The sequence below is a fragment of the Aptenodytes patagonicus genome, chromosome 1 (assembly GCF_965638725.1).
Source record: "Aptenodytes patagonicus chromosome 1, bAptPat1.pri.cur, whole genome shotgun sequence".
NCBI lineage: Eukaryota > Metazoa > Chordata > Aves > Sphenisciformes > Spheniscidae > Aptenodytes > Aptenodytes patagonicus.
Window position 1 is genome coordinate 13,785,303 of NC_134949.1, and position 27,936 is coordinate 13,813,238.

Sequence of the window (27,936 nt, forward strand, 5' to 3'; positions counted from 1 at the left end):
TTTTATTGTAATTGGAATTATCCGGTTCCCCTCTTCCCCGTGTGCCCCACTGCTTGAGGCTGAGCTTGTGGGCTTGCACGTCAGCAAGCCTACAAGATGCTGATATATGTGATATGAAGCTGCCTGAGGCACGGCAGGACACGGGGTGAGAGCAGTGTCTCTGCAGTGGTGACCCATGTGCCCCACGCCTGGCACAGCCCTGCCCTGGCACAGCGCTGTGCCACCACAAGCCACAGGTAGGGCAAAGCCAAATACGTGCAGCTGGAGAGGGGACGCAGGGATCATACGTCTGCATTCACTAAAAGTAACTGCAACCTGTCACCGCCCCCCAAGACGGAGCAGAACTGGCAACACGCCGACTGTTTTTAATTCCCTAAAAAATCATGGGTTCCTGACCAGCTCCAAGCAGAAAAGGTATCAAAAAGAAAAACCTGGGCTAAGTTATAAAACGATGCTTATGTTTTAAGTAAAATTTATGTTTTTCCCTGTCTCTCACTTGTACATCCATGATCCTCCTGACAAATTTCCAGACAAATTTAAGATAAGCAAGTGGCATGATCTAGCTGGACATAAGTACCAAGGTCTATGAGCTGAGATTTAAAATATCGTCTATGTTTTTTAATAAGACAATAGATGAATTTAAATCCTGTTCCACTCATCGCCTCTTTTTCAGGGTAAACTCAGCACAGATAAATGTCTATTGCTTTCCTTCTCAGAACATTCTGCTTTGCTGACGTTACAGCCATAGCTCATTTGTAGACTCTACCAAATAGGCCACATCACACTGCTAGACTGAATGCTTGTGTTTTCAAAACTCGGTTAGCTTACATCACCAATGACAACTAAAACCTGGGAAGAATCCTTTGACCATCAAAAAACTCAGGATACAGTCATATTGAATTATGCCTGCTGTTGTGGTTTCTTTGTTGGTTTATCCCCAGCTGAGTAAAGCCCTCCTGGATGGTGCCATGAGAGTGAGATGGAGTGCAGCCCAAGCTTCCCGGTGCAGCCCCACAAGGCTAATACTGGCCAAGGTGACACTGATAATCTCACGGTAGTTTGTTTTCACAGCTTCTTTTGGAGACCCACGGGAATTTGAAATTATCATTATCAAATCAAACTAGTAATGGATAATAAAGATGCAAACGCCCTTCCTGTCCCGTGGGCAGGTGCGTCCCAGCTGGCTGAGGATATCCAACATACTGACCCGCAGCGGATCAAGCTCTGGCTGTAAAACTATTCCAGGGAGGTTTTACATATCTACGCTCCACAGCAGCTCTGCCTGCCAAAGGGTTAACTACAGAACCAGGTTAATTGAGAAAGGGCAGGAGTGACATAAAACCTCAGAGGAATTGCAGGGGCTAATTGAAAGAGCTTTGTATTGCAAACACACCTACAATTGATTAAAATGAGTTGTAAACCAAAAGGTAGAGGGTCAGCAGAACAAAGCCAACATTAATTCCGGTAGCAGTAATTGATTATGGCAGTAAATATTAGACATTCAAATAAAAAATGGCTATTTGAGCAGATGCAAAGAAATTGAGCCTGTGAATATGAGCCCTTAAAACAATACAGAACTGTTGGGCAACTATAAAAATAATTTTTTATTTTCTACCAGCATGGCCACTAGACTCTTTGAAAAAGATCTAAATAAAAATTAAATAAACCACCTTCTGTTGATGGCATGCAGACTGCTACTACTCAAGAAATTAATGATAACCTAACCCTTAGAGATCAATAGAAAGAAGCCAAGAATTTCTAAATGAGTTTTTCACTCCTCCTTAGCAGAAATCAGAAGAAAGATCATAGCAGGTTAATTCTAATTTAGCAAACTACTTTGAGAAACTTGGCATAAGGAACTGAGCCAGAAGGAAAAACATCTAACAGAGAAGACAATTATATATAAAAAAATCCAATTATCACAATTAGCTAGTTATACTGATTGGTCTATTATGAAATTTTCAGCACAGAGCTGCATTTCCAGGGGAGCTGGGTGTGAGACTATGTAGGAGTGCTGAAAATTACTTGATGGGTTAGATTTTTGTAGTGAGGTAAACAACACACAATTACACAGTGTTGCATATTGGGTTATTCTTCTGGGACCAATCTGGCTCTCATGACAGCAGTGGCAGTTTGATCAAACCTTTAAAAGAGAAGCACATAGCTGCATTTATACTCTTCCTTTCAATTAAGAATAAAACAAAATCCAGTACTAGACCTGAGGAGCAACAATAAAAAATAAATCTGTGATTACAACCCGTAATCTTACATCTGGTCATAAAGATCTCTTTTAATTTTAGTTATAATTGCTATTAATTAGCAGAATCCCCTATATCTCTTTCCTGCTCTATTATTTTTGCCTGCAAAACATCCAAGTTATACAAAAGAGTATCACCCTACAGGCTAACCACTTTCTAAAAGTCTGGAGGGGTTGTTTTTTCACTAGTTTTGGTCCTGTGACCTCAAATTAAGCTGCTTGTCCCCTGGAAAGCCAACCTTTCTCCATCCCTCGCCCAGAACAGTACAGAGCAAACAAATGAGAGCTGGGGATTGCTAAGAAAGAACCAAGTCTCAAAACAGAAAATGCACAATTAAGACAGTATGAATGTACACGCTTCCCAGCACATGGGCGATTTACTTCCTTCCATTACAGCTGGTATTTCTTGAATACATAATGCATGTATCCCTCCCTATCTCTTTTGATTGCTTTGTTCTTTACCTGTGGAGCACAGCTGCACTGTTTAATGCACTTCTCATACTGCGTGCTGCTTTCTGCCACCTTCCTTTCCTTTGCCATGTAACCACATCATGCTCCATTCAAACCCACATTATGTGCCTTTCTCAGTCTCCCATCCCCCGTTAGTACCTTGTTGAAGTAGAGTGAGGAGCCAGATGAGATGACCCCACAGCCTTCTTCGGGCTTGACGATCTCTCCCCCAATAATTTCCTGCCACTCTGTCTTCAGGCTGTCTGAGTTCTCAAAATCAGACATGATAGTCGAAGGAAGGGGATTTTCAGGCTGACATTCAGTACCCTGAAACCCCAAGTCACACCTGGAAGGAAGCATAAACGTAACAAGCTTTTAAGGACTTTATTTGACACTGACAATTACTTAAGACGGCACACTGACCTTTTAAAATTAGATGTGAAATAACAAATCATTCTGGGATTGGAATTTTGGATCCTGGAAACAAACTAGAATAACTGGATAACGGAAAAAAGCTATATCTTTTTTCTAAAAAACCCCTGTGGTGTCCAGAAAGTTTGAAGCTGGCAGGCAGTAGTCTGTGCCCTTGGTATGGCACCTGATCTGACAGTGGCTGCCAAGCGGTGCTGAGCTGGTCCCTGGTGTCCTTCTGACCCAGAGAAACAGCTCTGGCACGGAGCTGGTCCCTGGGATCCTTGTGCAAAGGGCTGGAGGGGCCACCAGGACACCTGCAGCAGGGCAGCCCTGTGCCACTGGAAGTTCTTCCAATGCCTGGATCTGTCAAGAGTATGGATTCTCCGACAGAGAGGGGTGGAGCAACTGGCTGTTAATGTTGCTTGAATAGTCTAACCCCCCATAGTGCTTTTATTTTTTAATGTTTAATCTAAAAATAAGAACAACAGCAAAAAAAAAAAAGAAAAGGTATGCAAAATAATAGGATACCTGAAGTATCAGGAGACCATTTTTAAGAGGAACTGGCAAATGCTTTATACCTGCAAACACCATGGTCGCACCAGCCGTGTCCGCTGCACATGTTGGGACACTGCTGTCCGATGTAGATGTTGTCTAAGGCCCATTCGTCTTGGGCTGTGTAGTAGCACTGACTCCAGCGGAAACGTGTGGCGCTGGACCTTAAAACCAATAAAAATTATTTAATTTGCAATTCTTTACAGAACTGTAGGAAAAAAGATGAAATGCAACTGTAAAAAATAAAGTAAGTTGATATACAATCACAGCCCAGCCTACAAAGACTGGCACAACCAAAGACAGATTTTTGTAAAGAACTTTCTAGATGATGCCTCTTGCTGCACAGGGCTATATAATGGACTTTCCAGTCATTAATGACATTTCCGAGGAAGGCTGCAGAGGTGTTACAGGGACTTTCTGCATTATTTTAAGATATCAGTGAATGTTGGATTTTTATTGCGTGCCATTCTGTGAGTGTGACAGGATGCAAAACTAGAAAGATGGATCTAGGGTGTGACTTTGATTTTTGTATTTTTGGTCACAGTTAATAGGCTGTATGTTGTGTAAAAAGCTTTCTTCTGGTATTTATTATAAAAAAAAATTCTACGAAATTAAAGTTCTTGAGTGTAAGCATTTCTCCCCTTTGAATACTGGCTATTCAACAGTAGTTGACTGTTTTTTATTGGATACAGAAATTTCTTTTTGTCAGGATGCATCTAAACTAGATTTTGCTTACATATCACTGGTGACATTATAATCACCAGTTTTTGACAAAGATCCTGTTTCACAGCACCTATTTTTTTCCACATTGCAAATAGCTTGCTCTTGGCCAACTACTCAGACAAAATCCACAACACCCAAGGTGTGTGGTGGGGAATCATTGGATTAGATTACTTGCCTATATATAACTAAGGTCTGGATATTTGTAATATTCTTCAAGCAGAAAACCTTGCTGTAGTTTCTCCTTTCTAGTTAAACAGTTTATTTTCAACAGCTTTATTTTTCTTTATTATAGTGGGGTCAGGTAACAGTATCTATTAAAAAAGTGCTTGATGTTGGCCCTCTAGGAGATTGTCCAATGTGATATCGACATTTTCCATGCTGAGTGACTCCTCCTAGCCAAACCCAGCCTGACATCCACCACCCCCAAAAAACAAGGTTGGAGAAAAGACTGAATCATGAGAAGAGTAATTTTTGTCGCCGTCGAGCCTTTCCAAGCTGCCCTGCCAACCTATGCACATCCAACAGGTTATAGGCATTGGCTAGCGGCAGCTCCCAGCTGGTGGGTGCAGGGACCCTCCACTCCATGCTCATGCCAGAATGAGACTAAGAAACAAATATTGCATGTGAAGTGAAACAAAGACGGGAAATCATTCATCGTGCTGGAGCAAAATGGGCTGTTCCGGCTGCATGACGGGTCTGGGAATAAAGGGGTGGTGGGGGCAACGTGGGAGCTGAGGCTGGGTCACAGAGCTGTGGAGGGGATGGACAGGGAAAGCAAGGCTGACTGCAGAGAATTAAAATTCAGACGTTAAACTGGGACAGACCTGTGCCTGGCCAAGGGCTGACTGGGTGGGCTGAGGACGAGAAGCAGGAGGTTGCTACAAGAAGTAGGAGCTTCTTTCCTAGCTTGTTTCTGAGCCGTATGGCTATGGTATGATAGCATGGGATATAATGCTGTTACTTTAATTTAAGAAAAAAATCCACCCCCCCAAAAAAAAATTATGTAGAATGACCTGTTAAAATGAATATTCTAAAGGTGGCTGAGCCACCTGTTCGCATGTATGGAAGTGGAAAAACATACAGAGGTGGCCTGTGCAGCTAAAATGGACAGTACCGCAGAGCAGTTAACCATCCAGTTGCATACTACAAGCGTGCAAAGATTATTTTAGTACATGCTTGGAGAAATGTTTAGAATAGCAATTTTTAATTTCTTTAAAAAACAAGTGAAGCTGCCTAAGAGCTTGATTTTTAATTTAAATGACCCTTGTTGTCTGTTTTAAGTATCTGCTTGACATTGAAAATACTGTAAGCATTTTTACAGCATGCAGAGCTAATCTGCAGGGCAAATCTGCCGATTAAATACTCCCTCAGGATATAATGCATTGATGGGTTACATTACAAGAGCTATGAATTATCCATTAAAAGTGCACAATGCCAGTAATCTGCACACGAAAGACTTCCTAAGCTTGCATAGGCACAATGGACAGTCAATATTCACCACAATTATTTCCTGTTTTTTTTTCTGAGTACTCTGAAGCCAGCACATCACCTTGGTGGTGTTCACGTTCGCTACAGAGCATCAACAGCGCCACAAAGAACCCAGACAGAGACTGCGTGTTTCATAAAAACTGTAATGACTGGTGTTAACTCTCAGGTGCACTGACGAAAATAACAATAGCAAAACCAAAGAAAGGTTTTCTAGCAGGCAAAAAACCCCCCATGACCTCCCAGCACAATAGAATTGTGTCATGTTGTTTGTCCAGGTGACAGAAGGGAAAGCATCATGGCCGGGCTCCTCCGGTTTTCGTTAGTGAAGGTGTGTGGGTAGAAGTGAGGTGTGAGACTCTGCAGCCCCAGGGGTGTTTACAGCAAATTGGGTGGGATTTACAGCAATACGGAGGCAATTTGGACATCCTGTGGAAGTCCCTTGGTGCCCAACAAGTGGTGGTGCCCCCTGAGCACAGTTCCCAGTGCTGCTTGGTGTGGCGTCAATGGCATTTCCCCTGCCACTTGCCGGCTGCTGCTGGATACAAACGTCCCTGCAGGGTGGCTGTGTGGGTGCATCACGGCTGGTTTTGGGGCACCAGACTCACACCCGCCCTGCACAAACAGTGGGGAGAGCCCACTCATGGGTAATAACAAGGTACACCTCTGTGCCCAAGGGAGCACTGCACCTGAAACCCTGCTGAGAAGACCCCCGTGCAGCACCACTGTGGGGCTGTTCCCAGGGCTGGCCCCACACTGCAAGATGCAGAGCTGACACCAGGGCCGACAGCCCGTGCTGGGGCTCGTGTGGGTTTCACCTGAGCAAAATGTTTTCCAGGACAAGCTCATTGTCCCCCTCCTGCTGCAGGGAGCTGCCCGGCAGTTGGGGACTGACACCCTGCAAGGCGCAGAGTGCAGAGCCACACGCTGCTGGGGCGGCTCCGTCTTCCTCCTAGAGTCTCAGACGTTGGCTGCATGTCAAGCTAAGGGTGAGCTCAGCTCCACTTGTTACTTAAAAGCTCCCCCAGATGAATGCAGTGATAGCAGGAGATTTGTTTCCTTCATTTAAGGGGAGGGGAGGAAGGGAGGAGTTGCGTTGCTGCCTGGAGATGAACATGTGGCTAAAACGGAGGTGTGTGCATCAGCCGGACGGCTGGGGATGGTCCCTGGGGAGCCACATCCTAGCAGGCAGGGTTAGTTTTAGGTGCAGACAAAGAGATCTCTCCCCTGGGGACAGCTTTGCTGCTGCAGGAATCCCATGGCCCCCAGGCTGCAGCAGGGCGAGGGGCTGCCCTCGCCTTCCCACCCAGTGGGGACGTCACGGGGGGCATGTGGAAAGCAGGGCCACCGTCACACGGCTGCAGGCAGCAAAAGCTCTCACAGATTCAGATTCCTCTCCAGGCAAGGGGAAACGCGTGTTAGGCTGAATTCGCGATTGCAGAAGCAACGCCGCTGAAAAGCCAGTCCTGCTCACTGTTTTTGAAAGCTTTCCAAGGCTGCTCTGCACCTTAAGGTAACAACAGCTTAAGAGGATTATGCTGTTAAAAATGGTAATCAACAATTTAAAAAAGGCATGTTAATTAAGAAAAGACAATAAGGAGCTGAGTGTCAGCTGCATTCTCAGTGATAAAATACTGGCTTTCTGGACAGTCACCATTTGGACACCTATTCAAATGGGAAGTGCAGTATTGAGGAGTTATGAAAGCGTTTTATTACAAGCAAAATAAACCTCCCCAGTTCCTTGTATTTCTTGGCAGGTTTTTTGATGCTACTGGAAGGCAATCTGGCTTTCTGATGACATTATATCTAAGTCAGGTTGATGTCAAATAAAAGTCATTGTTGTTGCATGACATTTTACATAAGCACAAGGAAATCACGGTGAGTCCCAGATGTATTGTGAGTGAAATTATGTTCTTTCTGTTATAAAATTTTTCAGATATGTGATTTAAAATAAAATCATTGTCTTCTCTCCTGATATTAAAAAACCTAACAATCTAATGCAAATTTGTAGCTGATAAAATTATATTTGCTACCTTCTAAGTTACCATAATTACATTTACCCAATTATCCTGAAACTCTCATTCAGTCATTAGGTGTTGATTTGTTTATGAAGTCAGCAACTGACAGCTGCTTGTATCTCATTAAGGCCTGTTCATATGTAAATGCCTTCCATAAAACTGAAATTAATTTTCATCAGTGTTAGAAATGTTCAGTTCAAGTACAATACAATTTCAGCAAGCAGGTGCATACATTTCATTTCTCCAATACAAGTCTCACTGTTGCAGCAGATTTCCTAACACCCCAAATCTCGGATAACACAGGGACCTTGTATACTCATGCTTGCCAGATGCAGAACTTCTACAGATGTGCAGAAATAACAGCACGCTCAGAAAGGTTTACAAGAGAAATAGGTGCTGTTATGAACAATCTTCTGGCTGCATGAGCACAGTAACGCAGCCTGACGCTACCTATGCACCCAAGGTACAAACCCTCAACAAAGAGCTGTCATGCAGGGATAAAAGCTCTGGCAATCCTAGCGGGGCTGTGCAGGGGTGCGAGGGCATGTCGAGGCTGCCCCGAGCAAGGCTAACAAGACCTCAGGCCCCGGTCCTGAGTCCTCATTTAGGTGGTTTGTTTCCCTGAGCAGTAAGCACAAGGCAGGCTGCGTATTTGGCAGCCCTTGTCTTGTGGGGCTGAGCCAGAAGGAAGGGCCCCAGAGCCCCCTTCCCCTTGCCCTGTTTTTGGGAAGGCAGAAGACCTGCCTCTCACCCTCTGCACTGCTTTTCCTGGCCATTACTAAGTTTTCACCCATGGGGGGTTGTTGCAGCGGAGTGTGGGTGGGGAAGGGAGAGGACAGGGAGGGAGGGCACCCTGAAGAATAGCCCTATGGACCACATTCGCTACCAGGCCCCCGGGATGATGCCCTCTGTGTGGCCAGGCTGGCGGAGGAGCTCTGCACATCAAATGCTCACCAGTAACCCCCAGGTTTGTAGAGGCAGAAACCTGCCCTCTGTTAGTACGTGTGCTTTAAAAATGTGGAAAAAATCCCCTCCCAATCTTAACCCAAAGGAGCGACTGAGCCCTCGGTCTGCTCCTTGCTGGTGGAAAGGAGGGAAGAAAGAGGGAAAGCGGCTGAGATGTGTCTGGTATGGTGGACTGTTTTTGGTGGGGAACGCGCAGCTGTCCTTCCTCTTCACCCCGATTACTCCGCAGCACAAAACAGTCATACTGAAAAAGTGTTTTATGAAGAGCAAAGTAATGTTCAGTGGTAATTTGTACCTTAATTACAAATGAAACTCTGCTAACAGACGGGAATCCCTTCAGATACAAGATAGAGTGTGAAATATTTATGATTTGTGTGCAGCATAAAATAGGAACCCAGCTATTATTTCATCATAATTTCTCCCCACAGTGTCCTAAATTAAAATGGAATTATTTGCTTCTGTCACCTCATATGCTGAGGAAAATTATTACATCCTAAAGAAAAAAAGCCCACAACATTGGTATTAACATCAACTATACAGTGTATAATAATAACAACTTTGAATACAGTATATATCTTATAAATAGATTTAAAAATAACAGCCTACTTTGGTGTATATCCTGCAAAATTTGTAGATGCTTTTTAAACTCCTAAGTGCCTGTGTGAGCCACAGTTTTTACAGCTGGTGGCACATAATGGCATGTAAGATTTAGTACATTATAATCTAACTACAAAGCAGCTATTCATAGACTTACTTGTGCCATTTGGTATTATCTGACCCGATACACTTTAAGGATTCAATATTTGCCCCTGATGTTTTGCCTGGAAATATGAAATTCTGAATATTGTTTGTACAGTAAAAATGGCCAGTATGTTGAAAGAAGGTATCATTGTGAGATGGTTGATAGAAATAGTTTGTGTTGAGGCCATGAAGAGTGCAGAAAAATGATAAAAGACAGGGAAATACAGTGTTAACTTAATCTGAGCAAGATCTCATTGCAATTGCTGTGATGGATTCAGGTCAAACATAAGCAAGGTGTAACTCTAGTTGGAATAATTTAATTCTCAAATGAAGGAAGACCTTAAGATAATTGAGATTTATGACAACTTTTTATTTGTATGTTATAATAAAGCTTTTAAAATAAATAATGGAAGAAATCATCTAGATAAATAAATAAAAATGTTAGGGCAGGCAAAACAAGTTTGATTACAATAAAATGAATAGAGTAGGGCTTTCTGATAATTTTTGTTGCTGGTTTTTGCAGAAGAGAATGTTATTTTTTAAGACATGCTATAAAAAGAAACAAGAGGTAAAAAATTCCCAGAAATGAATCATTAGTTATTGTTTATACAAGGCTTTGGTCTGAAGATGTAAACAATAAAGAATGTGCAAAATAAAAATTAACAATCCAAATAAAGCCTTCCTCCAGTGTGCCATTTACAGACAAGCACCACTATTTTTGAAAAGGTCTGAACTTTATTAGAAGAGTCACAGTATGTATTAAAAACAATCCTAAACAATAGTTTCTGGTGACTTCACCACTTCACTCTAATTATGTAAGGAAGGCATTTTATGTTAAATACCTGCAACTGGGTCAGCCCCTGTACCCTGGCACCCCCCACCCACCGGCTTGAGTGTGATCTACAGAGGACTTATCTCTGTCATAGCAATATCAAAGTAAATGAACTATCTGCACCCCAAAAAAAAAAAAAAAGAAATGCTTACCAAGTCTTCTGTGGTAAAAGGACGGTGATTCTCCTCCACTGAGTAAATTCGCTGGAGTGGTAAATACTTGCTGATGTAAACTCCTGACAGCTTGGCATACTGGGAAGACATTCCTTGAAGTAAAATATTTCAAAACCAGATTTAATGTTGAGGCGGAATTGGGAACAGAAGCGAGGGTTAAACATTCACCGAACTAGGAGCTTGTCTGGGTCCAGATGTTGCAGCAAAAGACCCAGAAGCAGAAAAATCCTGGCATGATCCAAAAAAATTTCTCAGAAAACTAACAGCAGTACAATTCAGGATAGGAGAAAACCATATGACTCATTTAAAGATGTATGTTTGGCATTAGTGACTAGTAATTTTTTGTTTTCCTCCATGAGGATGTCTAGCTCATTTTTTTACTGTTCTCACCCCAGCATCTAGTGCTGACTATGGAGTAAGTCTACAAGGCCACTGAGGAATAAACCTACAAAAGTGACCTCCAGACCATTATACCAGTCGTTTTAGAGAACTATTTGTGAGGCCTTGGGATGCTGACTCCCCCCACTCCCTCCATCTACAGTGGGGAGCAGCAGTAGGAATGGCCAGAGCCACACAGGAGCACCCAAACACAGTCTACTGAAGTTGCCTCCAGAGGCCCTTACCATGCTCTGCAGCTGTATTAACTTTGACACCTACAGCAAGTGGTGTAAATTCCTCCTTCCTGCTTCTATGATTCTTCTTGTATTTAACTCAGATTTCTAGAGAGGTCTATTTCCAAAATTTTCTTTTTTCTTTTCAGAAAATCTGATCATTATCACATTTTTATATTAAATATAAACACAGTCCATTTTCCCAGCCTCTTACAGTTTTCTAGACCTGCCCTTCCCATGTTACTCCATTTTTCTGCAACATTCCATTCATTTATTTATATATTGCTAGAACAGCACCCAAAACTTTTGTGCTATGGTTTTGATGAGGTATTAGTAAAGCGCTTGAATGTTATTACCAACCTGTGTGTTCCTTTTCTAGCTACCCATTCAGAGAATCCCTTCCGCCACTACTGCCCCAGCACAGCTCCTCCTGACCATCCCCACTTCTCCGAGAGTCTTTCGCTGTTCACTGCTGTGCTCATTCCTATGTAGAGTGTCAGGCACAAGGGTGACCTTCGGGACAGACACTTGCCCATGCAAGTAGCATAGTTTGACTGCTATGAAACTAATAATAAAGCATTGATACTCTACAGTAGTTAATTAAGAATATTCATATAGTTAAATTATATAGTAATAGTTATATATTAAATATGAAGGGCAGAATATATTATTTTACAGAGAAATTTATTGCTCAAATGTCTAAGAGTATTATAGCTTATTACATTTTATTTTTTTTCAGTAGATTTTCTAAAGGCTTAATTTCCTTTCCAGCAGTTTTCAAACATTTTTCACTGATTCATCTCCCCTAAAAGATCTTATAAAATAGGATCTGATCAGTGCATGCGAAGCAAACAAAACTTTCAAACATTTTAATTAATTAGTTTTGTGTATTTGCCAGATTACATCCTTGAAATATACTACAAATAGCCTTCTCTCTCACTCTTGTCACAGCAACACGGGTGGTGTGAGAAAAATGATTTGGCTGCAAGTTCTTCTCTCTGAACTCGGCTCCACTGAGAGAGGAAAGGAGCACTAAAATCTGAAGGTAACTGATCTTCCATTGATGGCAAGGACAAACCTCAAACACCCACCACTAGGAACTATTCTTGGACACCATGATGATGCCTGCTAGGTATAAAAGACATGAACATCGTTTGAAATACAGTATTTATAGCTTTCCTCTGAATTCTGTTTAAGGTAAGAAAGCATTACTTGGATTTGCAAAGTTTAAAAATTCAGTTATTGCCATTTCTCTACTCTGCCCACCAAAGTAAACGTGGCGAAACACAACATGGCAAAAGGTAACAGGACAATGCTTTCATTGCTCATAGAAGATGTGGGACTGGGCGTTCAAATCCCACTGTGAACCTACAGAGCAAGCGGTGAAAAGGCACCAGGACAAGTTCCCTGACACCCTCTGAACCTGCTCGGAGGCAGCCGAAGGACATTGGTTAATTCACCCTGAGGCCAGGCAAAGTCCAGCTTGCTATCTAAGAGGGAAAACAAAAGCACAAATTATAGCCAAATGTGCTATTTGCATTTGTGCTGAGACAGGGCTGAACCACATGGGGAAATAGCAGCCAACACTGCTATTTGCACTTCTAGCAGAGATGGGGAAACAGCCGGTCATTACGGCCCTGGACGGTGTTTGAACCAAGGGTGGGAGATGAAGGGCTCTACATTACAATCCCCAGAAGGAATGCACTTTCCATTTATGAAATGGCTGTGCACAAGGACAGAAAGAATTTCTGTCCGTTTAAATGCCAGGAAACAGTAGATGCATTTTGCTTTGAAAAACAAAGCAGTAGCACAGAAAAGATTTCGGCCATTACTCTGTAGCTCTGCCTAACTGTGCCCCAGTTCTTTTCTCAGACTTGGTCCATTCCTGTCACAATTTTGCATTTCAGGCTCTCAGACATCTTTCTTCCAAATATCACGAAGAACAGTTTAAATACTTCAATCAGTCATTTTGACTGATTCCAACTGAGAATTTCTTTATAGAAAGGGGAATGAGGAAAACACCCTCCTTTGTTCAATGCCACAAGTATATTTCAGATGATCTTTGTATAAGCAGAGTTTATGGAAGACAAGGGTCCTCACTGCCAGCCTCACCTCCTGAACAAGATGCCACGTGAGGCCATGGTTGGTGGAGTAGTCCAGTTTCACCTGGTTGTCCATATGAGGAGTAAACGCCTGACCACAGCCCATCACCAAGTTGAACTGTATCATATACGAAGCTCCAATCTGCATAGACTGGGTCTCCACATAGCGCATGCTAGAAGCTAACTTCGAATCTCCTGTAAAACTGAGAAATGTAAGGAAAGAATCAGGATCCATCCCCAAAATAATTCAGAATGGGACATTATGAATGGTTCTGGGTTAAATACAGGAATGCTTCTTTCTTTGTTCTGCAGATTGGCACATGGGATGAGACCATGCACAGAAGCATCTTTCCATTGGTACTTTTGCAAATTACCAGGAAGGCCTTGAAGTATCCCAGAGTGTGAAACACTGAATTATTCTGTTAGTTCTTACTATATGCTCTTTGTATTAAGGATCAAGTTAGGATCAAACAAAGGATAACACTCAGAAAAAACAACAAAAAGAAAATTCATTCCCCAGGTGTGTCCATTGCCTAAGGTCATGTCACAGTAACAGCTGAAATTTCATTCAAACACTGGACAGTAAAGATACACTGCATTTAGTTTAAAATATTCGTATTACATAGACTTTTCATTCCATTGATTTTTCAAGTGATTCTATATGCAATGCATTCACTGACTTTTGACTGTGTTTCAGGATTAACATAGCCTATCCTCAGCTTCTTTTCTGCAGGATGTACTGATATGAGTTATATTATCCAGTGGATTGGAGAAGATAATTTTGTCAGTATTAATGTTTGGAACACACCAAGCCTCATATATGATACAAGGTAGCCAGTTATCACATACATGGTAACAAAATATATAGTTTGAAATTACAAGGTTATTTCAATTTAAATGCAGGTTTTTCTTCTATGCACTATTCAAAAGGAAAAGAAAAATCAAATGCAAGAGAGGTATAAGGAGGAAGTAATAACAACTTAAAATTTGCACACTAGCCTTCAAAACAGAATGTTTTTAAGAAAGTTCAGTAGAATGAAAATCACCTCCCTCTCCTTAGTTTGAGATGTTTAGTCAGTGCTTACACACAGTCAAGGCCTTTTCTGCCTCGCACACCACCCCACCAGCCAGTAGGCTGGGGGTGCACAAGGAGTTGGGAGGGGGCACAGCCAGGACAGCTGACCCCAGCTGACCAGAGGGATATTCCACACCATATGACGTCATGCTCAGCATATAAACCTGGGGGAAGAAGAAGGAAGGGGGGGACATTTGGAGTGATGGCGTTTGTCTTCCCAAGTAACCGTTACGCGTGATGGAGCCCTGCTTTCCTGGAGATGGCTGAACACCTGCCTGCCGGTGGGAAGGAGTGAATGAATTCCTTGTTTTGCTTTGCTTGCACACGCGGCTTTTGCTTTACCTATTAAACTGTCTTTATCTCAACCCACAAGTTTTCTCACTTTTACTCTTCTGATTCTCTCCCCCATCCCCCCGGGGGGAGTGAGCGAGCGGCTGGGTGATGCTCAGTTGCCAGCTGGGGTTAAACCACAACATGCAATCCTTTCAGCTTCAACATTTTCTTAGACTATTCTTAAATGTGAACAATTTAGGATAGGGACTGCATATTTTTAAAGAAAATCACTGCAAATCATCATGCAAAAATAAAAAGCTACATTCAGAACAGTGGTGTTGAAGAGAATAATCTAGTTCAAGGTTGCCCTTATGGTCGAGTAAGTTACAGTATATCATCTTAAATAAGAAATCCTAATCTTTCAATACCGTACAATAAAACATATTAGCTTCTACCCCTGTAAAATTCAAGGTGACAACGAAGTCAGTGTAAGGACTAGGAATACAAGTCAGCGTTACTTAGCACTCTTTTAGATTAATTCACTGACCCACATTGTTTTCTATAGTGTCCTTTCCAGAGAGAGCAGTTAAGCCATAAATGTCAGCATCCTACCTTCAAACTTCAGAAGAAATTACTGAAAGCTGACATTAGTTTTGTCATTATCAAATTCCTGTTACTTGGCACAAGTTAAGATCCAGGCTGCTCTCTGACCTTGCTCTCCGTGACTTAATTTCCTAAGGGATGATCCAACTCATGGCACCATATGAAACTACCCAGTCTATGTCGATCAGCACCACGAACTGACTGTGGATGGACATTCCTTTCACTGCTGGGGCACTGTCATGGACAACTGGACCAGAAGGCAGTAAGTTGCCTTGGAAAACTGTACCTCAACTGTTTGCTCTTTCAGTCAGTGTTGTCAGTGTTTTTCTTCTCAATGGGAAGGATAATTTTAAGTTGAGCAGAGGGTATAATGTACACTCCTCAGCGGTCCAGCTGGCAACCTATGGTTTGTGGCTTCATTGTTAGAACTGAATGCATCTCAGAAGAATTTGGATAATACCCAAATTTATTTTTCTTCCAAACTTTATCTTGTACTTTTCAAAATGACAAAAACCTGCAAATTTAAAAGTTAAAGCTGACTTGGTCTGACAGTTTTAATTTCTACAATGCAGCTTGAAATTTCATATCTGATGTGCGAAATCAAAGTTTTACCAAAGCCCTCTTGGGAAATCTGTGCCAGTACAACCAGGCTCTTCAGGTATCAGTCAGCCATGTGCAATGTAATCAGCTGAAAGTTATATGTAGCAATGATTTGGAAAATGATTTGGCATTGCACACATAAACCACACATCACAGTTACCTAAAGCTCATCTGAACAGAATAAAGGAGTTGAAACTAAACAGTTTGATGAAGCATCTGCCTGGAAACTGTCTTCCCCAAAGTGATGGAAGAAAAGTGAAGGACTGGTGCTCAGCATAGGTGCAAAGAATTAAATGTTTCATTTTGTCTTTGTCTCCACAAAAATTCCCTCTTTTCAATATTACTGGTGTAAAATTAGAAAAAAATTCTTAAACTCTGATCTTTTTTACTGGTGGAATTCAGGTCATGATTAAAACACTATGTTTAGTATTCATTTGCATGTAATAACTTAGCCACTGGATATTGTACACAGTACAATTAAGTAAGCATTGTTTTGAAGTCAAAACAGCTCTTTAAAATGGATAGTAAAGAAATGTGAAAAAGGAAGCTAGTGAGGAGATGAAGACAATCTGTGATGCTCCGTAAGAAGCTCTTATAAGGGAAGGAAATCACATTATGGGTTTGCAAAGTCCTTTATCATCCACAAATTGCCTCCAGCTGAACAAGGGTAGCATTAAAGGTGGGGGCTCCACCTTACTTGCCGCTTCTTTGCTTTCCAGCTCTCCCATGTACGTGGTTAGGAGTATGCTCTTCTGCTGGAATACCAAATGTTTTCTTTGTTCTGGGAGTCACGCAGCTGGAATACGTTTCCGGATTTTGTAAAAGACAGACTAATGTCCCCGGCATAACAATAATTAACTAAAAAATCTTCAGAAATGAGAATGCAAAGGCTACATTTTTGTATAAATATGTAGCTGTGAGTTGGTTTCTAGTGTGTATATAATTAGACCTGCAGCGGCACAGGAACACAATACCCATAGGTGCCCTCAGAACAATCGCTCTCCCTCCAAGCACTGCCAACTAATTGGTACTTCTGGGAATGATATCACAGCCAATGTCAGCCAATCTGTGCTGCTCCAAACTGCCCTGGGATCCCCAGAGTTACCACGTTTTCAAGGCTGGTACTTTCAGGAATACTGAAAAGCCACACGGATGCAGCTGATTTTGTAAAGCTGCATTGACCGAGAATATAGACGTGATGGCCAAACGCTCACGCCAGCCCCAGCTCTGCTTCCATCAAAGGCAGGAGATGTTTATGTCTTTTTACATCACATCATACCTACTTCATTAAATAATTCCTAAACGTATTAATATATTTTAATTAAGTCAATTACCTGAAAGAAACTTTCTGCATGTTACAGACTAATAACTAATCTAAAAGACAAAACATTTTATAAACACAGGTAAACTAACAAGCTGATGTAGGGCAACTGTATTATATTGCTGTGTAAGGATAGTTCACTATAAGCCAGATTTACAGTCTTCCCCCAGGCTGCTCCAGGGACAGTGGAACAATCTATTGTCCGTCCCATTGAGTCAAATTATAATGTCATAATCTGACTGAAGACAGTTTATTTATATAATGCCATTTTATTTTTGTCCAGATGAATATTTAAAAAAAAAAAAGTTCTAGTGTCCTTATCAATACATAAATGCATTTCAGCAAGTGGCTGTAAATATTCTGTAACACTCCAGAAGCATTTGGGTCAAAACCTTGCCTGTGTATGAGCATTTTGGAGAAGTGATTAATTAACGTACATCATCAAACACTTCATTTAAAGAGTGTTCTGGAGTCCTTTCAGTATACTCAATACCCTTGCTGTAATAAAGTCTAAGAACCAATCTGAAACCAAATGTTGACAATTACAACCAAATCAAGTGACTGTTCCAGATATAGACCATTATAAACCACTGAAAAATCACCTTTGCTCAAAACATATGTATATTGACAAACCTCTCTTTTCTAAATGTAGTCAGATGTTGGAAAGAACAACCTCCCTCTTCAACAAAAATAAAAATACCCCCCATCAGTTTTCCCCAATTTTAAGGATAAATATTTCAGATTCTGAGGCAGAAACGGAGGCCTAATAGACAATTAAAGGCAATTCAGTGAAAATGGGCCTCGGGATGACACCCTGTAAAATGATTTATAGTGTATTTACCATAGTTCTACTAATGAAAAAGCAGTTGTCAGACTTTTCTCAAGAGGATGGTGTCAGTGCTACTGCAAACTCTGCTCATAGAAAGTCATGAGTTAGAAAATGAGAACCAAATGGACTCACAGCTGGGAAAAGCCAACTATAATTAATTTAACTAGCAGCCATTTGTACAGACTTTGTGTAAGTTTAAAAATTTCCCTTGAGAGAAACAAGGTCAGTGAAGGATAGAGTTCATGTCTTCCAGTGATAATGAAAAATACTTATACATAAATAACAAAGAAATATTTCAAAGGCTTTGATTCTTTATTTGATGCATGGAAAGTTCAACATTTACACTATGACCAAGCACTACAAATCCTGGCCAATATATGGGATGGAGAATTTAGCTTAGCGTTTATTATTTTGATTCTGATTTAGAGTCATAGGAGGAAAACAGAGGAACCTCTGCTATCTTAAATAACCTACCCCCCTCCCCATGATAAACTGGTCTTACAAGAACAGAGGGAAAACAATGTCATTAAAAAGCTTTCATTCCAACTCTTTGATGAAGAAGATGCAAACAGTTTGAGCCCTAACATGTTGTTTCATTTTAATGAGCAGTGAGTACCTTCCTTGTCCTTATTAAAGTGGTTAATGGTGCTTCTACTGCCTCATTATCACCACTAGAACACATTCCGTGTTGTTCCTACTGCTAAGCCAACTCCTTTTAGTTTGACAGATGATCAGAAAGTCAAATCAGATTGCTCAGAGATACTTGTTAATAAAATTCCAACAGTGTTTCTCTGAGTGCCCATGGGGACGATAAAATTATTTATATTTTCGTGAGGTTTTCTGTAATTACTGTGATTGTACTTTCTCCAGATAAATATATCTATGCCAATTAAAGCCATACTGGGTTTATATGTTGATCAGACTAGCATGAAACTGTTATTTAGTTTTAATCAAAACATAGAGATTAAATTAAGCTTCCCTTGTATTAATTCCAAATGTTATGCTTATGTACTCCAGAATTTGATTTTTGTGAAGCAGGTTAACGTTTTACTAAAAAAGCTTATTTTTACACAATTCTAACAGAATTTTCTTTTTCTTTGTTTTTCACTTCTTTTTCTTTTCTCGACTTTTTTTGCTTTGGGGCAGGTGATTTTTTCTTGCTTTTTTTTCTAAATACACGGCACATTTTAGGCATAATTGCAATATGGAATAATGCTGATCACAGTGTAAATGACTAAATGGATATAATATCAGACAAAATAACTACAAATGACTAATGTCATTCTACCAACATTCTGCTGCCTTTCCTTTTTGGAGTGTAATCTAATGGCTAGGTAAACAGATCTGAACATCACTTACAAAATATTCAGAGTCTGTACTTAACAGATTATTTCATAACCTGTGTACCCATATTAACCTGACTGGATTTTAAGTGAAGATCATGAAAATTTTCAAAATTGTTTTTATTAGGGTATTCTTTAAATATTTTGTGGGGAAAGAATGCTACGTTCAGGGTTCCCATCAAACATAAATCTCTGTGCAACGGGTTGTAAAAAGTTACTGCTAATAGCAATCAGATTAGCAACTGTATTTTTGTCCATAATGAGACACAATTACTCTGAATAGCTGCCACAAAGACTCATTTGCAGAAATCACTTGGTTCTTAGCAGGATGAATAGGCAAAGAAAACAAAAGTAAAACAGAAATGAATACGTGTTTCTCACCAAAGAGTCCAGTCATGTCCACAGTAAGGCTGAACATTTCCCAGGTAGAATCCCAGAGACTGTGTGACTTCAACTAGGTTGGTGAAGTCCAGACTGATGCTATTAAAAAGCACAGAGGTCATGATGATTTCATCGATCGCCCACACATCTTCGCCTTGAGAAGAGTGATATGGTTGCCACCATCTGAACTGAATGCCAATCTGTCTTGCATCTTCAGGCAGCTCCACTGAAATTATTCTGGAAAACAAAACAAAATTATTACTGAAAGTTTCGCTGTTTGTAATATTCCATTGGGATGTATTTTATGGTTATTTTTTTCCTACTGACCCTAAAAATCATGGGTTAAATTCAGCCCACAAATACCTTACCATCTACTGGTATAGCTTCTACCAGTGACAGGGATAGGGGAATCGTTAGTTATCTTGGTAGTCAATGTATTTATTGAAAGACAGCCATGTGCAAAAGCCACCACTTTTGTAAATTTTGCTGCTCCTGTGGAGCTCTCTGTAAATTTTACAGTTGCTCTTGCTTGCCAGAAGAAACCTGAATGCCCTCCATCTGAAACCCAGCTGTAGGCCAGGGGCTTAGACTGCCAAAGGGATGATCAGCTGACAAAGATTTACAAATTCCAGCTCCACTTTCTCAGACTCAGTGCATTTTATCCTGATCTGAAGAGATGCATCTTCTCAACATCTGTGCTTGTTTCTGCACAGCACTGATGTCATGCCTGTGTTGCTCTTGTCCTAGAAGAACCCATCCCTCTAAATTGCCATGTTCAAAGGGAAAAGGTTCATCTTGTCAGACTGTGATTATGTGCAGTCTCTTATGGCACACACTTTTCTGCTGTACTTGCATAGAGATGCAACTGGAGGTGAGTCCCAGGCGCTTCTCCTGGTATGCAAGGTCACCTGGTTTGTCATGGCAGCTATGTCAACAAACCTGTAATTGACAAACTGCAAAGAAAATCAAGAGTAATATCTAATTTCCAGGAGCAATTATCATATACAGCAGCAGGGAGCATGCATTAATTGCCACAGCAACAACACCTTCTTGAAAGCTCCATAAATCACCAGGACCATGGTGCCCCACGCAACGCACGTGAGCTGTGGAACAGACTGGCAACAGGGACATTTGTCTCCATTGGTGTACAATTACTTGCTGGCAAAAAAGTTTTCGGCAAGCTCATAATGTAGCTGATATTTTTCTTTCTCTCTTAGAGGAAATGTGGATAAAATGACAAAACAGGTAAACCGGAAACATAATTTTATACTTTAGCACCAAGTTTTTTCCAGATTTAAGGCTTTCTAAGCTGCCTGTTGTGATGTTTTGTTCTGTGTGTATGAAATAGCCTTGTGCCTGCAGCGCTCTTAGTGCAAAACCACACTCTTAAAAATGACTTGCTAAACTGTCCTTGTAAAGAGTAAATTTATAACACTGCTGTTTAATGTCACATTGATTTTAAAGAAGAATATGTTAATCCATTAGCAAGAAAAAAATCAAACGGCTTGGCTAAACAAGTGGAAAGCACTCAAAAAGTTCTGGCTGGCATTTCTAGGAGCCGTTTTCTGCCGCTGTAGGCTGGAGAGAGCAGCATCAAGGGACAGCCAGAGGTGATGGCTGCTGTGTCCCCGTGGCAAGGGACCAGCAGTGCACACACTTTATGTATGGTGGATACATTTCTTTTACTGCTCAAATAAACATGCTTGAACATCTTCATACCCTTCTAAAAGAAAGACCAAGCCCCATTACTCTCCGGCACATGAATATACTACAAGGACTTTCTTTCTACCAAGGGTTCCCTAATAAGCAGCAACTCTATGACTTTTTGGGTCAATTTTTAAAGGCACAAATGACACTTAAATCGCTACTGATGCTAAAAGGCACTGATAGTTTTGTCTTCCATGGTTCGGAAGGGCAAACCTGAGGAATGCCGGTACCCTGGCTAGGAGGAGCACTGCATCCAGCATACGCCGTGAAGCACTTGGCACTTGTGTGAGCTAATGCTCTGTTATAATCTTGGGCATATTTCTCTGCTGGTGGCTGTCTCTGATGCCTGCACGTTCCTTTTTACTCTTAACTCTCATAAGCTCACCCACATGGACACTAATTCTCACTGACAGTAATTTACAGAAAATCCTAAATGATGACATACACCACTGATACACCTATTGGATGTTAAAATATTTAACGCATGTTAAAATAAATTTCTCATCCCAGAGGATTAAGCAAACACAATTTAAAAACATTGGTGTAAACCACCGTATATGGCACATACGTTAGTATGCAGAACCTGACTACATCTCCAGTTATAACAGCTTCTCCTGTCTGGCTTTGATTTGCTGGAGATAGATGGAGAGGGAGAGAGATTCTTGCTAATGACTTTTCTGCTGCAGAAAAGAAAAGTGTTCCTACTAACATTACCAGCTACCATTAGATTTCTTAAAAACCAGCTGGGAGACCTTTGCTCTGATCTCATTCTTTCAAGCTATGCGCATACCTAATATTGAAAAGCCACCGCTGTTCTGCTCAGAAGAAAAATGCAGCTGTCAAGTGTTAGCAGATTAAATGCACCTTTTCAGCAGAACATTAAATGTGTAATTATTTTTTGTATGACTGAAGATTAATTAAATTTCTGGATACAGATTGATTGTCAAACTTTGCAGCAGTCCATCTATGTTACCAAAAATGCTGATATTTTCAGACAATGTAATATGAAAAGGTGAAGCTTTCTTCATGTTCTTCATCATAATTATTGCCAGCACTATCTTCAGGTTTGTATGACTATCATTTTTCTATCTACCCAGAGTGGAGTATACATATCCCATAGCAAAACCTTTCTAACTCGTGCGTGTTGTGCTCTTTGCCCTGTCAGAACAACAGAAATTAAGTGTTTCATACATAATCTCAAAAAGCAAAAAATGTCTCTGGCATCAATATAATTTACTACACTTACACCTTAAACTTCATTAAAATCAGTCACCGGAATGTGTATTTTCCTTTTTGTTATAAAAATTTCATAGTGCTATATATTAAAAACCTTTAGGGAAATATATTTCTACAGCTGTAATCTTGAATCTAAGAATTAGAAACAGGGCCATATAAAATATATATGTGACTATAATAAAGGATGGAAAAGAAAATTTTGAAGAAGGCTTATGAGCATTCCAGTTCGTAGGATCTTGCCTTTGGAAACATTCACAACTTCAGAAATTAAAGTCCACATGCAGTATACTTCTACCAAATACAGCTATTCCTCTCAGATTTTTGAGTATTTCTTATAGTTCCCAGGAAATACATTTAATGTTACAAGTTTTTTTTTCCCATTAGGATATTCTTAAAAACCTTTTGTATATTGTAATTTTGTATTGAATTATTAACAAGATGAGGAAACTTAGGTTTTTTTAAGTGAGCTGATCTGAGCTCAACATATATAAATAATGAAAGTTATACGTAGCTAAAGTGACTTGCAGACTTATCTATAGTCCCACCCCTGGGGTTGACTCAGGCATTATCCTGGAATTGGATGGAGGGGTAGAGAAGAGGACACAGGGCAAAGCCACCCTTGGGCTGGACCAAAGAATGGACCATCTGGGACAGGACCTGCGATGCCACCGTCGGCTCTGCCTCTTGTGTGCCCCCTCGCAGAGCATCTCCTTTCATCAGGATTTATTGGTTCTGCTGCAGCACCCCGTGAAGGTGGATGCTTCCAGGTTTGAGTGGGTTTGCACAGAGCCAGCCCAGACTGGTCTTGGCTTGCGGTACAGGTGTGCTCATGGAGACTCCTGATTTTGCATGTGCTTTATTAAAATTGGTGGATGGTCTCACAAATGTAACAGTAAGTAATACCTTCTTTTCTAAATACATCAGATAGATACATTCCTCTCTAATCTGACACCAAACACAGGTGCTGCTAGATGAGATGAGCTCTTTGTTCAGCTTCTTCATGATTTGCAGAGTTTCCAGGTGTGGTCACTGGCAGGACCTCCCAGGGCACTGAGTCCAGCCCACAGGCACAAAGTCGTGTAATCCCCTTCATAACAGGAGCAGGCGCAATTTCCCTGCTGACCTGGAGAGACCCTCACAGTCAGATTTTGTCTCAGCTGTCCTGCACTGCTTGCAAACCCCTAATTGGACTCGATGATCTTAGAGGTCTTTTCCAACCTTAATGATTCTATGATATGGTGTAGTGAAGGTATCTATGGCTTCAAAGCTACAAATAATTTATGTTAATTTATCTTTACAAGTGGCTGCTTCCATGGGAAAAGACATGCCCCTATTTCCCACAAGTACATTTCTTCCTGCTCATCCCGCACTGCCTCGGCTTGTTCTGTCACATCACCTGAGACTCAGATGCCATTAAATCCATGTGTTCAGTTTTATAGAAGCAGACAAAAATGGGAAGTTCCCAGAACAGCTGCAAAATTTTAAGGAAAAGTGGTAACTTTCAGTGTGCAGTAAAAGACCTTCACTCCACTCACTCCCGCACCATGTGGGCAGATGTACTTATTCTCCACATTGCAGTGACTACCACTACCAGTGTTAACTACATGTAGATAACACTCCTCGTAATATTTCTGCATATACCTTGGCTCGTGGTAGTTGAGATAAGAATAGTGTTCCAGTAGTTTCCAGGTAATCCCGTTGTCGTAGGAGTAGTGCAACAGCACTCCTTCCCCGGGCTGGTCAGGGGCTTTGCAGGTACTCAGCACTGACTTGCTGCCCAGGCGTAGTGTGAACTGCAGGAACCTGGATCAGAATTACACAAATATTTATAGGGTACCATATGCATAGTGGTGGGTTTTTTTTTTTCCTAACCAGGTTGTTTTCAGATCTTCTCAATCTAGACAAATTTTGATAAATATCAGTTATGCAGTTTTGTACGCGCAATTTGTTTTTACTGTCAAGTAATGCAATGTGACATATATAGGTAAAAAATGCCAATCATTACAGCATTTAATTATTTATTAGGCACTGAAGGGGAGGGAGAGGTAGTGAATGGATCTAATCAGCTGCCACAAGCTGTCAAATAAACACAACCTTATAAATAATTAATTAGCACTTGGCTTTGACACTCAGGTTTGATATTAACATTGCATATTTTCCATCTGAGCCGTACAATAACCCCTCCAGTCTGTTTTGGCCTCTGTTGTTTACAAAGCAGGAGGAAAAAAGGCAAGGCTATGAAATCATCATTAAAATATGGAACTAGGAGTTCTGGAAAAAACCTTTTCCTCTTGCTAACACAATTGGCTTAATAATAATACACAAGGTTGTAGCTGGAAGGGGAGGGGTTCCCAATTTCTTTGCCTCACATTACTGCTCTCGCCCTCTCACCTGGACTGGGAGCTGTCAAGGAAGGAGGTGATAAGCTGGCGCCTCCCATCTTTGTTGAAGACCAGGGCCTTGCCGCTGGCCAGGACCCCGCAGCCGAAGCTGACCTCAGCCCCCCGGATGGAGTAAAAATTGTGGTAGGAGGAGAGGCGGGAGCTGGCGAAGCTCTCCGAGATGAACACAGGGAAGGTCTGCGATGCCATCTCACACGCTGGCCCTGAAAAGCCGGGGTCACACCTGTGGGTGAGGAAGATTGAACAGCGTAATTAATGACCCATCTTCTCCTGTGGTTGGCTGGCAAACCAACACAGTGGCTGCCGTCGTTCATGAACTGAAGATGCCTACAAAGTCCTTCTCAAACCTAAGGACCAAGAACCTCTTTAAGCTTTATTTAGGTATTGCATAGCAATTGCACTTTCTTTTAGCTAGTACTTACTTTTCCAGTTTTAAAAAATTGTAGTTATGAATACCCCACCAATCTACACACAACACACAATACAGAAATATTTTTATTCGTTTTTGGAACAAAAGTACTGCTGACGTAATTTACAGTTGTTCATATGTACAATGATTAATTTGCTTTTATCTGTCGCATGTCAGATGTGATTATAAGAAATTGACTAACAGAACATAACGCCCTGTGGGTCACGCTCTTGTTAATACCTAAAAATAGTTGCACAAATATTTTGAATGTGCTTACTGATTTTGAGTAAGTACCTTTACTTTTTAGGCTGGAACACTTTTAACAAGCCAGACTTTCAGAAAAAGTGGAGTGCTGACCTTCTGTCCTTGAGGTCTGTTAGGCTATGGGATATTAGAACTATGAAAATTGTGATTCTTTCCCAATACAAAAGTGATACAGTCACAAATCACCTGTAAAACCAGTATAAAGCATGCATCACTGACGTTTCAGTGTGCTCTGTAGCACATTTTAACGTGAACTGGAAATTAGACTCTCTCCCAAAAGAAAATTATAGAAAAAAAATTAAATGTGCTTCTGTTTAGAAAGATTGACTTTTAGCTCTTCAATGAGCTTTATGCATTCTGGGGCCTATGCTAGTTTTACATTTAGTCATCTCAAAAAGCAAGGGCTGAAATAAAAATCACTTCAACTTTCAGATCAAGTGAACTATGTGACAGAAATTGAATACAAGTACTGAATTATAACTTACTTGCAGCCGTTTCTAGTACACTGTCCTCGCCCTGAGCAGAATTTGAGGCAAGATGGACCAATATAAACTGCAGAGAAAAGAAATCAGTTAAATGAAGGGTTATGTTATGCAATAAACAGAATATAACGAATACAAGAAAGTATACAGAGCTGATCATACAGTTATTGTATTTATCTTAATCCTGCTAGCTGGAAGAGGTCTACAAAAGGATAAAATGTGTTTGGTTGTATCCTTCTGTAGAACTGAGTAATGGAATTTTGCTCTGTGTCAAGGATAGCCAGGGATAATTTATTATTTAATGGGTAATGTCTATCTGTGGCTTGAGACACTACTGATGTTTTAATTAATGTATCTGATTTTTCTAAGGCTGTGAATGAGATCAGATGATTTGCTATGCATTGACCATTTTCTTGCCTTCCCTTTTCTTCATCTTATTTCAGAGTTGTAATCCAATATATATATTAGTACATTCCAATAGCCGTCTTGTAGATTTTTAAAATGTATCGCTGCTTCTCTCACTGAAATCCACATACTTAACTTCACTGGACTTATTGGAATTAGAATCTGCCCTGATATGTCTTAAGTAACTATTAAATATCATACACTTTCACTGATTCTTTCAAATGGAATAAAACTCCAAATCATATGCACTCAAAAATACTCCAGACTTGTTTTACTCTTTTACTTCATCTTCCTCCAATGACTCCTAATCGACAGTGCTGATATTTTGTGAAAAATATGAAGGATGGAAAGATGAGCAAATCTCAGTATAATCTACATCTCATTGCACTACTATAAACAAAAGCATTAATCTGGGTATAGACCAAATGCATTAACCTGGGTGTAGTCCAAAGTGATAACTTGTGGACAATGTTCTTTCAATACAATAGGATAAACAGGCCTTAACCATGAATAGTGTCAGCTTTTCTGTTGAAGAATGCCTACTACTTGGAGTCATCCACTTGCACTGTGACTTTTGGAATGTCATCCAAATAGCCACCAATTTGAAATCATCTGTAACAAGCAGTACTTATTCCCTCTCTTAGTTTTATGATGTTGCCCATCATAGCAGTGTGTCAGTACTCCCTGGCAGACGCACTCTAAATCCCTGTTAGCTACCCCCTGTAACTAACTCCCCATCAGACTTCATGTGATTTCTAGATTTTCTCACTTTTCAGGGTGCAAAAATTCTGTTCTGTCTGTTTGATTTATTTGTCTCTCTTTTGAGGTCTTTTTGAGGGGGTGGTAAAAGTAGAAGGGTTAAAGATGTAATGATGTCGTTCAAAATGAAAAAAGCTTTATGAAAATTGGCGGTTTTCCAGCGTTTCTAAAAGATGGCCAGCTTCCAGATTTCATTTAAAACTTAATTCACATAAGAAACAGTTGTGAAGCTAAAAGTCAGAGTGCTGAATCCTTGAAAATCTTCCTCTCTTCAAGAATTTGAGTGGCTTGCCAATATTTATAAGTCTTTCCCTACAATACCGAAGTGCAAAGCTTCAGTTCCACTAGTATCTAACAAAGGAGGCATGCAAAACCTCATAAACATGTTCATCTTTAAGACTTGATTCCCATGTCATGGTTCTACACCTCAAACAAATTTCAGAGTAGGCAGTTTTTAGGCAGATGGTTGTTAAAATTGCTTTTGAGATCGTACAGAGTGGAACATGCAGCATCCTCTGATGAA

The 27,936-nt window shown here is 40.7% G+C and overlaps 1 protein-coding gene across 2 annotated transcripts in view; it reads right to left on the reverse strand.

Moving 5' to 3' along the window:
* The window catches only part of RELN (reelin), a 300,351-nt gene that overhangs the window by 74,152 nt on the left and 198,263 nt on the right, over positions 1-27,936 (reverse strand). For both annotated transcript variants that reach the window (XM_076328234.1, XM_076328227.1), the window contains exons 17-24: positions 26,253-26,319; positions 25,084-25,317; positions 24,334-24,495; positions 19,750-19,986; positions 13,335-13,527; positions 10,591-10,703; positions 3,700-3,837; positions 2,867-3,053 (exon numbers count right to left, since the gene is read on the reverse strand). In XM_076328234.1, coding sequence (XP_076184349.1) covers positions 2,867-3,053; positions 3,700-3,837; positions 10,591-10,703; positions 13,335-13,527; positions 19,750-19,986; positions 24,334-24,495; positions 25,084-25,317; positions 26,253-26,319 — 1,331 coding nt within the window. The remainder of the gene's footprint in view (positions 1-2,866; positions 3,054-3,699; positions 3,838-10,590; positions 10,704-13,334; positions 13,528-19,749; positions 19,987-24,333; positions 24,496-25,083; positions 25,318-26,252; positions 26,320-27,936) is intronic.